Raw genomic sequence first — 13892 nt, forward strand, 5'->3', positions numbered from 1 at the left:
GTGGGACAGGCCCTTAAGACCCTACCGTTCCTAGTGTGCGTAATCACTGCTTCAAAATCCCTGTACACACAACGAGCCTGTGCTGCAGATAGTCTACAAATGTCAGAATTATTAAACGCGAGTGATTTTTTTAATGATTCATTTCAGACGTTGTACTTCATGAGCTCCAACTCTGCACAAACAGGAATTTGAACGCTCTACCTGAACCAGCTCTTCCTCGGCATACTTCAGCCTGCTGAGCTCCGTCTCCGATCCCTCCCGCAGTTCCCTCAGGCGATGAGCCTCACGCTTGGCGTCATTTATTTCAGTTTTCATTTTCTGTTCCAAATTTTGCTTCTCCACTTCAACGGTTCTGTTCTCTTCTTGAGCTTTTTGAAGTCTTCATTAAGGCAAGGAAAAGCAAGGAAAATAAAAATAAATAGAAATGAATGGAATGCAGACTTTTTCATAACCAATGTGTTCCGTTGCCAGACCCATGACATCCTCTAAACAATAGACAATAGACAATAGTAGGCCATTCGGCCCTTCGAGCCAGCACCGCCATTCAATGTGTTCATGGCTGATCATCCCCAGTCAGTACCCCGTTCCTGCCTTCTCCCCATATCCCCTGACTCCACTATCTTTAATAGCCCTATCTAGTTCTCTCTTGAAAGTATCCAGAGAACCTGCCTCCACAGCCCTCTAAGGCAGATAATTCCACAGTCTCACAATTCTCTGTGAGAAAAAATGTTTCCTTGTCTCCATTCTAAATGGCTTACCCCTTATTCTTAAACTGTGGCCCCTGGTTCTGGACTCCCCCAACATCGGTAACATGTTTCCTGCCTCTAGCGGGTCCAAACCCTTAATAATCTTATATGTTCCAATAAGATACCCTCTCATCCTTTGATACTCCAGAGTATCTCTGTGGAAATTTTCAACATATAACTGAACAAGGTCCACTCAATCAATCATAATTGGCTTTGTTCCTAACATCTATAGTGAGCAGAAAGGAAATAGGTGCTGAAGATTTTCATTGGTGGGTCGGCAGTGGAGAGATTTAGCAATTTAAAAATTCCTGGGCTTTAACATCATGGATGACCTATCCTGGGCACATAAATATAAACAGGGAGAAAGCACGATGACATCTCTACTTTCTTAGAAGTTTAAAATGATTTGGTATGTCACTAAATATTCTTAGCAAAGTTCTGCAGATGCACTGTGGAAAGTATTCTAACTGGTTGTATCATAGCAAGGAAGAGCAATTCCATCACCCAGGAACACAAGAGGCTGGACTCAGCCAGGTTCATCATGGGCACCGCCCTCCCCACCATCTAAGGCATCTATCTACATGAAGGGCCTCCTCAAGAGGTGGCATCTACCATCAAAAATCCCAACCATGCCCTTTTCTCGCTGCTATCATTGGGCAGGAGGCAAAGAAGCCTGATGACCCACACTATGAACTATGAGCTTTAGGAACAGCTACTTTCCCACAACCATCAGGTTCTTGAACTGACCTGCACAACCCTAATCCTACCTTAACAATGGAACACTATAGACCACCTCTTGCACAATGAAGGATTTGTTTTCCAATTGTGGTATTGTACAATCTTTTTTTGTAATCATTTATGTTTTTGTGTGTTGTCTGAGTCTATATGCCTGTGCGACTGTTGCAAGATTTTCATTGTACTTCACCATACTAGTGCATTTCACAATAAACACAACTTGACTAAACTTGGTCCCTCATGCCTGACCTGCCACTCAATATGATTAAGGCTGATCTTCCCTGGATCTTGTCTCCTCTTCTGTACCAGTTCCTCATTGCTTCAATTCAAAAATATATCTGATTCCTCTTTAAATACCCCTAATGATCCAGCAGTGAAAACCTTTTGGATTAGGGATTCAATGCTCTTCGAGATAAAATAGGCACAAAATGCTGGAGTAACTCAGCGGAACAGGCAGCATCTCTGGAGAAAAGGATTGGGTGACATTTCAGGTCGAGACCCTTCTTCAGTCTGAAGACCCAAAACGTCACCCATTCCTTCTCTCCAGACATGTTACTCCAGCATTTTGTGTCCATCTTCGGTTTAAACCAGCATCTGCAGTTCCTTCCAAAACACTCTTAGAGATAGGGGAATTTTAAATAACCACCCCTACAATTAGGTATCGCCGTTGGAAATTCTCTCACTAGAACATAAACAGTATGCACAGGAACAGACCGTTCAGCCCTCAATGCCCGTGCTGAACTTGATGTTAACTTAAACTAATCTCCTCTTGATCCATATCCCTCCTGTCTCTGGCTATCCAGATTCAATTTCAGATTCAATTTAATTGTCATTGTCAGTGTGCAGTACAGAGACAACGAAATGCATCCATGTGCTTATCACTGGTGGAAATTTCTCGACATCTATGTCTTCCCACCTTAGGGTTTTATATGTTTCAATAGGAACACCCTAAAATTCCCAAATACAATAATGGGTCAATAATGGGATAAATTCCCTCAATTAGAGTACATGCTCTCAATGCAAGGTGCTGTTAGGAAGTATCTGTGGAAGAAATCATGTTAATCAGAAATCCAATCCCTTTGTATTGTCGATTTACAGCATTACAGAAGTAGCTACAACTTTGTATCACTGGGTTATCATGAATAGTTTTGAGTAGAGATATACCGCGGAAACAGGTCATTTGGCCGATCGAGTCCGCGCCGACCAATGATCCCCGCATATTAACACTATCCTACACACCTTAGGGACAATTTACAATTATACCAAGTCAATTAACCTACAAACCTGTACGTCTTTGGAGTGTGGGAGGAAACTGGAGATCCCAGAATAAACCCACGCAAGTCACAGCAAGAACATACAAACTTCATACAGACAGCACCCGTATTCAGGATCGAACGCGGGTCTCTGGCGCTGTAAGGCAGCAACTCTACCGCTGCATCACTGTGCCGCTCTACTCCATTGTTTACTTAGCTTAGTATGAACTCTGACATCTCTGGACAAACCAGATTTGTCACATTTCTCAAAGAGCAGCAGCCACATTCAAAGTCCCTGTATCTTTTGACCTAATCTATCAGATTGTTAATGCAACACAACAGAATGGTTGTGGTAAAATAAACGGTTCAAAGTTGTACAATGCATTTTGGGGAAACATAGAAAATAGGTGCAGGAGGAGTCCATTCGGCCCTTTGAGCCAGCACCGTCATTCATTGTGATCATGGCTGATCATCCCCAATCAATAAGCCGTGCCTGCCTTCTCCCCATATCCCTTGATTCCACTAGCCCCTAGAGCTCTATCTAACTCTCTCTTAAATCCATCCAGTGACGTGTCCTCCACTGCCCTCTGTGGCAGGGAATTCCATAAATTCACAACTCTCTGGGTGAAAAAGTTTTTTCTCACCTCAGTCTTAAATGGCCTCCCCTTTATTCTAAGACTGTAGCCCCTGTCTAAGACTAATAATAATAATAATAAATGTTATTTATGGGCGCCTTTCAAGTCTCAAGGACACCTTACAAAAATTTAGCAAGTAGAGGAAAAACATGTAAGGGGAATTAAATAAATAGTAGAGACATGACTAGTACACAAATTAAAGACAGAATTCAATTCAAAACACAACATGAGGCAATTCATGCACAGATGAAATGGGAGGGGGACGTGGGGCTAAGGATAGGCAGAGGTGAAGAGATGGGTCTTGAGGCGGGACTGGAAGATGATGAGGGACACGGAATTGCGGATCAGTTGGGGGAGGGAGTTCCAGAGCCTGGGAGCTGCCCTGGAGAAGGCTCTGTCCCCAATACTGCGGAGGTTGGACTTGTGGATGGAGAGGAGACGGGCTGATGTGGATCTGAGGGACCGTGAGGGTTGGTAGGGGGAGAGGAGGTCAGTGAGATATGGGGGGGCCAGATATAACCATAAAGGGGATACTTAGTCATAAGCCATATTGGAGGAGTAACAAATGTCAAGGCTTAAGACTAGCTTAAAGTGGTAGTGAGGAAAATCATTTTTTGCTCTCGGTCATTTATAAATATCTTTGGGAAGCTAATTTTGAACACTTTGGTTTTGCTCCAGTTATCACTCTGTCCTCACCTCTCTTGAAATTCCATCAGGCTTTCCTCAGCTTTGTGCAGGCTATCCAGTTCTTTCATCATCTTTGTCATGTGTTCTTTGGAGTTCCTGTTCTGATGGAATGCAAACCAGCAGCCCCCAATACCAACTAGCATTGATACAGCGAGGATAAAGTCCTTCAACCAATTGTGACGAGGTCCTGAAAAACATAAATAATTTCTCAGGCAAAACTGAAGGTCCACTTTGGCTGAGCCATTATGTTAGACGCCCTAAATAGTAAGTTCTCCATAATGGAGCATTTGTTATAATGTTCTCAACATTGGATCCATTTCCACAGGCATTTTTTTAAAGTCACAATAACCTCTCAGATCTCTTGCTAAAATACAGGCTATTTTTCAATCGGGCATAATGAAATATATATATTTTTAAAAACATTTTCATGTTCGTGCTGTGACATCAACCACATTTATTTCAGTCGACAACAAGCAATATTCTGGTGGAACTCAGCAGGTCCACAGCATCTGTAGGGGAAAGGAATTTATTTCAGTGTGGAAACATGTCTTTAGGCCCACCGAGTCCACGCTGGCCACGATTACCTGTACACTAGTTTTATAGATTGCTATCCTACACATTAGGGACAACTTACAGAAGCCAATTAACCTACAAACCTATGTGTTTAAGAAGGAACTGCAGATGCTGGAAAATCTGCAAACCTACAAACCTACATGTCTTTGGGGTGTGAGAGGAAACCGGAGCACCTGGAGAAAACCCAGGTGGTCACAGGGAGAACGTACAAACTCTGTACAGACAGTACCTGCAGACAGGACCGAGGCTGGGTCTCTGGCGCTGTAAGGCAGCAGCTCTACTGTGTGCCTCCAATGAGCTGCTCATAATTGTTGATATTTCAGATCGAAACCCAGCCTCATTTACTTCATTGCCTTACTTAACACAAGGGCAAGACAATTACGTTTTTTTTTCACAATGCAAGACTTGAATAAATTCAAAATATATTTGCCTTTAACCGCAGATTTTCAAATTTAAATGAGATCTTGTTTCTTTTGAGGAGTGTCACGAGTATTTTGTTTTAATTCCCGGGATGGTCTTGCAGGCAAACCTGGTACTTATTACCCAGTTGCAAAGTCATCCTGAAGAGGTGACCTTCCGAAACCACTGCACCTGGAGGTTTGATAGATCTGAACACTTCAGAGACAACAACCTTGATGTGGGACTCTTGCGGAATTAAATGAAGCCGCTCCACAGCTTTGTGGCGACTAATGTTTTATATTTTAAACTTTTAATTTCAATCCTTGGACGCATGGTGAGATTTAAACCTATGGTTTCAAAATTGTGCAGGCTCTGCATTATTGCCTGGCTATCAGGGACATTATTAAAACCACATAGTAGCAATGTGGAATCTGGTGAAAATCCAGATCTCAAAGCTCTGGACCATGTGCATTGTGCACAAAGATCTCTGATGTGCTTCCTTCTATCAACAGCCTTGGATAAACCTCTAAAAATGGACGTCCCTGACTTGTCCACTTTGGCTGAGCTAAGTTGCTTACAACAATCTGGATAACTGGTTTAAACTGTATCTTCCAATATCCATTAGTCCAATTTTGTAGCATGGCAGAGAAAATTTATCAAGCAGCAGTTTTTCCAAAGTCAGGTACAGGTATATGCATTCTTTCAAGTGACTAAAGAAAGTTTTCTCTGGCAGCATTTGTTCCTTTCTCCTTTAAGAGAGAGGAGAACATTTAGAAGCCAGGGTCCATTGTGGTGGAGGCAACCTGTGGGCATGGTAGATGGAAGACCAAGTCTCCAAGTTTGCGGATGACACGAAGCTGGGGGGCAGTGTTAGCTGTGAAGAGGATGCTAGGAGGCTGCAAGTTGACTTGGATAGGCTGGGTGAGTGGGCAAATGCATGGCAGATGCAGTATAATGTGGATAAATGTGAGGTTATCCACTTTGGTGGCAAAAACAGGAAAGTAGATTATTATCTGAATGGTGGCTGATTAGGAAAGGGGGAGATGCAACGAGACCTGGGTACACCAGTCATTAAAAGTAGGCATGCAGGTGCAGCAGGCAGTGAAGAAGGCGAATGGTATGTTAGCATTCATAGCAAAAGGATTTGAGTATAGGAGCAGGGAGGTTCTACTGCAGTTGTACAGGGTCTTGGTGAGACCACACCTGGAGTATTGCGTACAGTTTTGGTCTCCTAATCTGAGGAAAGACATTCTTGCTATAGAGGGAGTACAGAGAAGGTTCATCAGACTGATTCCTGGGATGTCAGGACTTTCATATGAAGAAAGACTGGTTAGACTCGATTTGTACTCGCTAGAATTTAGAAGATTGAGGGGGGATCTTATAGAAACTTACAAAATTCTTAAGGGGTTGGACAGGCCAGATGCAGGAAGATTGTTCCCGATGTTGGGGAAGTCCAGAACAAGGGGTCACAGTCTAAGGATAAGGGGGAAATCTTTTAGGACCGAGATGAGGAAAACCTTTTTTCACACAGAGAGTGGTGAATCTCTGGAATTCTCTGCCGCAGAAGGTAGTTGAGGCCAGTTCATTGGCTATATTTAAGAGGGAGTTAGATGTGGCCCTTGTGGCTAAAGGGATCAGGGGGTATGGAGAGAAGGCAGGTACTGGATACTGAGTTGGATGATCGGCCATGATCATATTGAATGGTGCAGGCTCGAAGGGCCGAATGGCCTACTACTGCACCTATTTTCTATGTTTCTATGTTTCTAAGACAAAACAACTACCTTTCCTGCTCAAAAAAAAGGGAAACAAAAAGACAGCATATTCACCGAAAGCACACTGGAAAAAAGAAGCCAATAGCCAAGCAGCAATACTTTTTGTTTTCAAGGTCTTTTTAAAGCTGTCCAGTACTTCTGTGAACAATTCCCTGGATCTTACCTAAAGATCACTGCTATTGTTAGCGAGTGATTAAATGTACTCGTCAATAAATGTGACTGAATAAAATGGCAATGGCAGGATTGTTACCGTTAAAATTTATGGCAGGAGATTATATACCTTGAACAGGTCACAAGGGCCCATTTTATCCCTGGTCTATGGCGGCCAGGGTTAAATGCACAAGATCAGTCCATTGCATCCCACTGGCAGAGTTATAAATAGGTGTGGACATGGACCATTCTATTGCTTTTATCAAATCCATCTCAAATACTGAATAATGTGTAAAGCATCTGAAGAAAAAGCTTTAGTGTGAATACTAAACAGTTTGGAGACTTTTGCAAATTCAGAACACGCTGACTCCCTCGTGAAGATCTCAGTTTCACGCTGACTCCCTCGTGAAGATCTCAGTTTTTATACTTCAATTCAATTCAATTCAATTCAATTTAATTGTCATTTGGACCCCTTGAGGTCCAAACGAAATGCCGTTTCTGCAGCCATACATTACAAACAAATAGACCCAAGACACAACATAATTTACATTTTACATAAACATCCATCACATTGCTGTGATGGAAGGCCAAAAAAACTTATCTCTCCACTGCACTCTCCCCCCCCCCCCCCCCCCCCATGTCAGAGTCAAAGTCAAAGCCCCCGGCTGGCGATGGCGATTGTCCCGCGGCCATTAAAGCCACGCCGGGTGGTGCGAGATCGCACACCAGGTCTTGATGTTAGAGCCCCCGGCGTGCGCTCGCAGACTCCCGCGGCCATTCCAAGCTGCGCGGGGCGATGATGTAGGCCCCGCTCCAGGAGCTCCTCGACCTCGCAACTCGGGCGGGAGAAGTCGCCGTTGCAGGAGCCCTGAAAAGCGGTCTCCCTCCAGGGACCCGCGGGCTCCCGGTGCCGCCGTCCGCCAGACCCGCCGTTGCAGCCTCCGAATCTCCGGAGGTCGGGCCGCCGCAGCAGCAGCAGCAGCGCTCCACCACCGCTCCACCTGCTCCGGACTCGGCCAGCTCCGCGACGAGGTGAGTCGGCACCAGAGTCCCCGGTCTTCTCCTGTTGGAGGCCGCTCCACATTGCAGCCCCAACCGTGCAGGGAGAGATTTAAAAGTTACCCCCAACCCCACCCCCAACCCCCCACACACACACACCCCAACAAAAAATAACAAAAACTACATAAAAACATAGACAAAAATAATAAAAACGCGGACGGGCTGCAGAGGCCGCTACTGAAGGCTGAACAGGTTCCATTTCTTCAGTTGGTTTTCTCTTTCTAGATTTATGACTGTTATTAATTACAACGTTTTTGTATTCCATTCAACATTAGCAACTAATTCCATTCAACATTCCACTCAGCAACTAAGTTACAGAGAAAGGTTGAACAAGTTAGGGCTTTATTCTTTGGAGCGCAGAAGGTTAAGGGGGGACTTGATAGAGGTTTTTAAAATGATGAGAGGGATAGACAGAGTTGACGTGGAAAAGCTTTTCCCACTGAGAGTAGGGAAGATTCAAACAAGGGGACATGACATGAGAATTAAGGGACTGAAGTTTAGGGGTAACATGAGGGGGAACTTCTTTACTCAGAGAGTGGTAGCTGTGTGGAATGAGCTTCCAGTGAAGGTGGTGGAGGCAGGTTCGTTTTTATCATTTAAAAATAAATTGGATAGTTATATGGATGGGAAGGGAATGGAGGGTTATGGTCTGAGCGCAGATATATGGGACTAGGGGAGATTATGTGTTCGGCATGGACTAGAAGGGTCGAGATGGCCTGTTTCCGTGCTGTAATTGTTATATGGTGTTATATGGTTATTAATGCAAGGTATGGTTTGTATGATTTGAAATATACGAGTTTCAAATGTATTTCGCAACACTGAAGGACTACCTGAAATTTAGTTCATGGTAAGATGCATTACCCATCAAGAAGAGGTGCAGAAGGTACTATCGTGTATGAAGGTAGACAAATCTCCAGGGCCTCATCAGATATATCCGAGAACATTGTGGGAAAATAGAAAGGAAATTGCGGGAGCCCTGGTTGAAATGTATGAGTCGTCTTTAAATACAGGAGAGGTGCCGGAAAACTGGAGGGTGCAAATGTTGTACCTCTATTCAAGAAGGGCTGCTGGGAAAATGCTGGGAACTACAGGCCAGTGAGCTTAATATCTGTAGTTGGAAAGTTACTAGAGAGTATTCTGAGGGATAGGATATACAGGCATTTTGATAGTCAGGGCCGATTAGGGATAGTCAGCATGGTTTTGTACGTGGGAGGTCGTGTTTCACAAATCGATGTTGTATGTATGGACCAGCAAGGCATATGACCATGTTCTGCAAGTCGGCTCTGGAAGGTTTGATCGCATGGAATGCAAGGAGAGATGGCTGAATGGATAGAAAATTGGCTTTGTGGAAGGAAGCAGAGGGTGATGATGGAGGTTGTATCTCGGACTGGAGGCCTGTGACTAGTGGTGTGCATCAAGGTTCGGTGATGGGCTCATTACGGTTTGTCATCGATATCAATGATTTGGATGAGAACACACAAGGCAAGATTAGCAGGTTTGCTGATGATACAAAAGGGGGAGATAGTGAAGATGGTTGTGAAAAATTGCAGCAGGATCTTGATCGATTGACCAGGTGGGCAGAGGAATGGTTGATGGAATTTAATACAGAGAAATGTGTTGCATTTTGGGCCGTCTAACAGAGGCAGGACCTACACAGTGAATGGTAGAGGTCTGGGGAGTGATGTAGAGCAGAGGGATATAGGTGCATGGTTCCAGTCGCAGGTAGATCGGGTGGTCAAAAAAGGCTTTTGGCACATTGGCCTTCAGCAGTCAGAGTATTGAATATTGAAGTTGGGAGGTCATGTTGCAGTTATATAAAACATTGGTGAGACCGCATTTAGAATATTGTGTTCAGTTCTGGGCACATGTTATAGGAAAGATATTGTCAAGCCTGAAAGGGTTTAGAAAATATTTACGAGGATGTTGTCAGGACTAGAGGGTGTAAGCTATAGGGAGAGGTTGAGTAGGCTGGGTCTCTATTCCTTATAGCGCAGGAGAATGAGAGGTGATCTTATAGAGGTGTACAAAACCATGAGAGGAATAGATCGGGTAGATGCACAGAGCCTCTTGCCCAGAGTAGGGGAATCAAGGACCAGAGAACATAGGTTCAAGGTGAAGGGGAAAAGATTTAATAGGAATCCGAGGGGTAACTTTTTCGCACAAAGGGTGGTGGGTGTATGGAACAAGCTGCCAGAGGACGTAGTTGAGGCTGGGACTATCCCATTGTTTAAGAAACAATTAGGCAGGTGCATGTATAGGATAGGTTTGAAGGGATATGGACGAAGCGCAGGCAGGTGGGACTAGTGTAGCTGCAACATGTTGGCTTGTGTGGGCAAGTTCGGCCGATGGGCTTGTTTTCACACTGTATCACTCTAGGACTCTAAGCAGTCAGACAGGTACATGGATACGTCAGGTTTGAAGGGATATGGACCAAACGTGTGCAGGTGAGACTGGTGTAGCTGGGACATGTTGGCCAGTGTGGGGCATGTTGGCTGAAGGGCCTATTTCCATGCTGTATCACTCTATGACTCTTGAAAAGTGTAGCATCTGGTATCCATGCTTTCAGGTCGTCATGGACATAATGGCTGGAGGGCCTGTTTCTATCATACAATTCTATGACTGTAATGTCCTGTTCACCTATTCAGTTTCTGAGGTTGTCAATAGGCAGGCACAGTCAATGCAGCAGCTGCACGAGCTGGAGCGTTGAGTTGTAGTAAAACTAAACTAGCGCCGTGACACTGCAATGCAGTCAGGTCTGATGTGGGACTGAAATGCAAACATCTGCATTTTAAAACTTTAAAATAAATGATGAGAAAATTGCAAAAAAAACACTTTAATAGAGCAGTAATTCTAGAGATAGGTATGCTATGTGGGCATGTGTATTGGTCTCTGTACTGTTTACTGGAAAATAACACAATTATGGTTTCATTGTTTACATGCACGGTCACGCAGCGGTAGAGCTGCTGCCTTACAGCGAATGCAGTGCCGGAGACCTGGGTTCAAGCCAGAGGTAGGTTCAGTATCCAGCAATCACTGAGGTAGAAGATCTGCCCAGTGTTTCAAAACTGTGCTGACGTGAATGAAGTGGACTATCCTGTTTATTCATAAACAAGGAACTACAGATGCGGCTGTACAAAAAAGACACAAAGTGCTGGAGTAACTCACTGGGTCAGGTGAACACTTTGGCTCGGAACCCTTCAGACTCAGATCCTGTTATTCATTTGGTTCCACCATGCTTTTACAAATAGATACTTTCATTAAAAAAATGCACACTTCAATTTTAAACTGCTCACTCAAAATGGCACTTGGTGGGAGCTCCAGAGTTGCCACTACATCGCCACAGAAGGAGACCTGCAGCAATCCCAGCACATTATAATAAGACAGTGAAAGAACAAGGCATGTAGCGACACTGCCATCTAATGGGGAAGTAATTACCTTGACTAAGCCATCCTGGGATTATTTTCAGCCTTTCTCAGGTATACAATTAATCAGAACAGACAGCATAGAAATATTTGGGGCGGCATGGTGGCGCGGCATGATGGCGCAGCAGTAGGGTTGCTGCCTTACAGCGCCAGAGACCCGTGGTTCGATCATAATGATGGGTGTTGCCTGTACGGAGTTTGCACATTCTCCCAGTGACCAGAGGACCAAACACCCTTGACTACTGCTACACGGCCATCAAGGACGCCTATCGCTCTATCCCTCGCCCTCACTTCGGTAAATCCAACCATACCGCGGTGCTGCTTCTTCCTGCCTACAGGCAGCAATTGGAGAGCGCACCCGCAGAGGTGAGGACAGTACAGAGCTGGTTGGGGGGGGGGGGGGGGGGGGGGGGGGGGGGAGGAACAGCTCCAGGACTATTTGGAGTCTGTAGACTGGGCAATGTTCAGGGACTCGGCAACGGACATGAATGAATACACCAGTCGCTACAGACCATAAAGAAATGTGTGGAGGACTGCATCCCAACAAAAACCTTCCGAGTGTTTCCTAACCAGAAGCCTTGGATGAACCATGAGACCTGCATTCTTCTGAAGACAGATCCCGAGCATTCATTTCTGATGATACAGAGGTCTACAAGAAGTCCAGATACGACCTTGGTAAGGTCATCAAAAAGGCCAAAAGGACTTTTGCTCGAAGCTGGAGGATGAGACGGATGTTCGGCAACTGTGGCGGGGCTTGAATGCCATCACCTCCTACAAGGCGCAATCAGGAGGCAGCTCAAATGTCAGACAAGCATCACTCCCTAACGAGCTCAATGCGTTTTACACACACTTTGATAGGGAAAACACTGATGTGCTTTCCCGAGCCCCCATTTGCCATGATGGTATTTCGGTCACAGTCACAGAGGCCGACGTCAGAAAATCCTTCAGAGGAATGGACCCTTGGAAAGCGCCTGGACCTGATGGTATACCCGGATGTGTTTTAAAAACCTGTGCTGATCAACTGGCTGGAGTTTTTACGGACATTTTCAACCTCTCACTTCTGAGGTTTGAGGTTCCCACTTGCTTTAAAAGGGCATCAATAATACCGGTGCCCAAGAAGAGCAAGGTGACGTGCCTCAATGACTATCGACCAGTGGCACTAACGTCTGTGGTAATGAGGTGCTTTGAGAGGATGATCATGGCGCAAATCAACTCATACCTCGACAAAAACTTGTAACCACTGCAGTTCGTTTACCGCCACAACAGATCAATGGTGGATGCGATCTCGCTGGCTCTCTACTCCGCTCTGGACCACTTGGACTACATTGACTACAGCTAGGCATTTAATACCACCATCCCCTCCAAGCTGGTTACCAAGCTCTCAGATCTGGGTCTCTGTGCATCCCTCTGCAATCGGATCCTCGACTTTCTCATTCACAGACCAATGATGTGCACAATTCTCCAAATGTGGTCTCACCAATGCCCCGAATAACTGAAGCATAACCTCACTGCTATTATATACTCTTAGTCTCACAATGAATGAAAACATTGTGTGAAGTTTCCCAATCACTTGCAATCATTTTACAAATTGTGTCCGAGGACTCCCAGATTCCTTTGCTTCAATGTTCACCTCATTCTAACTGTACAGTAACCTTGAGTACTAAATACTTATTCAAGAGGAAGTATCCTGAAACATCCACGTTGTGAAGAACCATCTGACTTCTGTACGTTTCCCAATCACTGTCCCAATCACGAATTGTGCACAACGACACCCAGATAGATCCCTTTGCATCAATATTCTAAGCCAGATGGTGTTAGCCTCAGCAGTGGGAAAGACATTTTACAATCAACGTTAGCTCCCAGCATGGAAAAGAAAATCCAAGGTTCGTAATCCAAGCGACTAGCTGGCAACCCACACTCAGGCTTCAGCTTGGTGATAAACAAGACTAGTTGGAAGGCCTTGTGACTAGGTCTTGGAGGTTAACTCAATGATAGATCTGAGCAATTCAAAGACAACAATTCCAAGTCAACTCATAAAATGGTTGGTGAACATGTTTAAGACCATGAAATACACTTTTTTTTAAAAATCGGATACTCACGAATGGGTGCTCCAAAGAGTACAGCATCCAGTGTCTTGAGCTGAAGCTTCTGTCTGTGACTCCGGTCAGTGATTTTCAAATTATTCACCATAAAAGGAATGTCATTCACAGCTAGCCTGCAAGACACACACACAATGCAGCCTTAGAAATATGATGGCTTTGACATTGTAGAAGAGGAACAACGAGGTATAACTTGCTATTCCTAAAACTTGCTTTGTCCTCTCTCCCCTTGTACGGTAAATTTCACTGGGCATAACCAGGTTGCCAATCTTTCACCACAGCGACTACTCTTGAGGCAAGACGAGCTTTGGCAACTGAATGGGCTGTGGAGCACACCATTGCTGGGTTTGAGCAATTATGGG

The 13892-nt window shown here is 44.7% G+C and overlaps 1 protein-coding gene across 2 annotated transcripts in view; it reads right to left on the bottom strand.

The window, feature by feature from the left end:
- Positions 1-13892, bottom strand: part of stim2b (stromal interaction molecule 2b) — a 147870-nt gene that overhangs the window by 18518 nt on the left and 115460 nt on the right. For both annotated transcript variants that reach the window (XM_055637893.1, XM_055637883.1), the window contains exons 6-8: positions 13531-13646; positions 4066-4243; positions 202-379 (exon numbers count right to left, since the gene is read on the bottom strand). In XM_055637893.1, coding sequence (XP_055493868.1) covers positions 202-379; positions 4066-4243; positions 13531-13646 — 472 coding nt within the window. The remainder of the gene's footprint in view (positions 1-201; positions 380-4065; positions 4244-13530; positions 13647-13892) is intronic.

Source organism: Leucoraja erinacea, chromosome 1, assembly GCF_028641065.1.
Source record: "Leucoraja erinacea ecotype New England chromosome 1, Leri_hhj_1, whole genome shotgun sequence".
NCBI lineage: Eukaryota > Metazoa > Chordata > Chondrichthyes > Rajiformes > Rajidae > Leucoraja > Leucoraja erinaceus.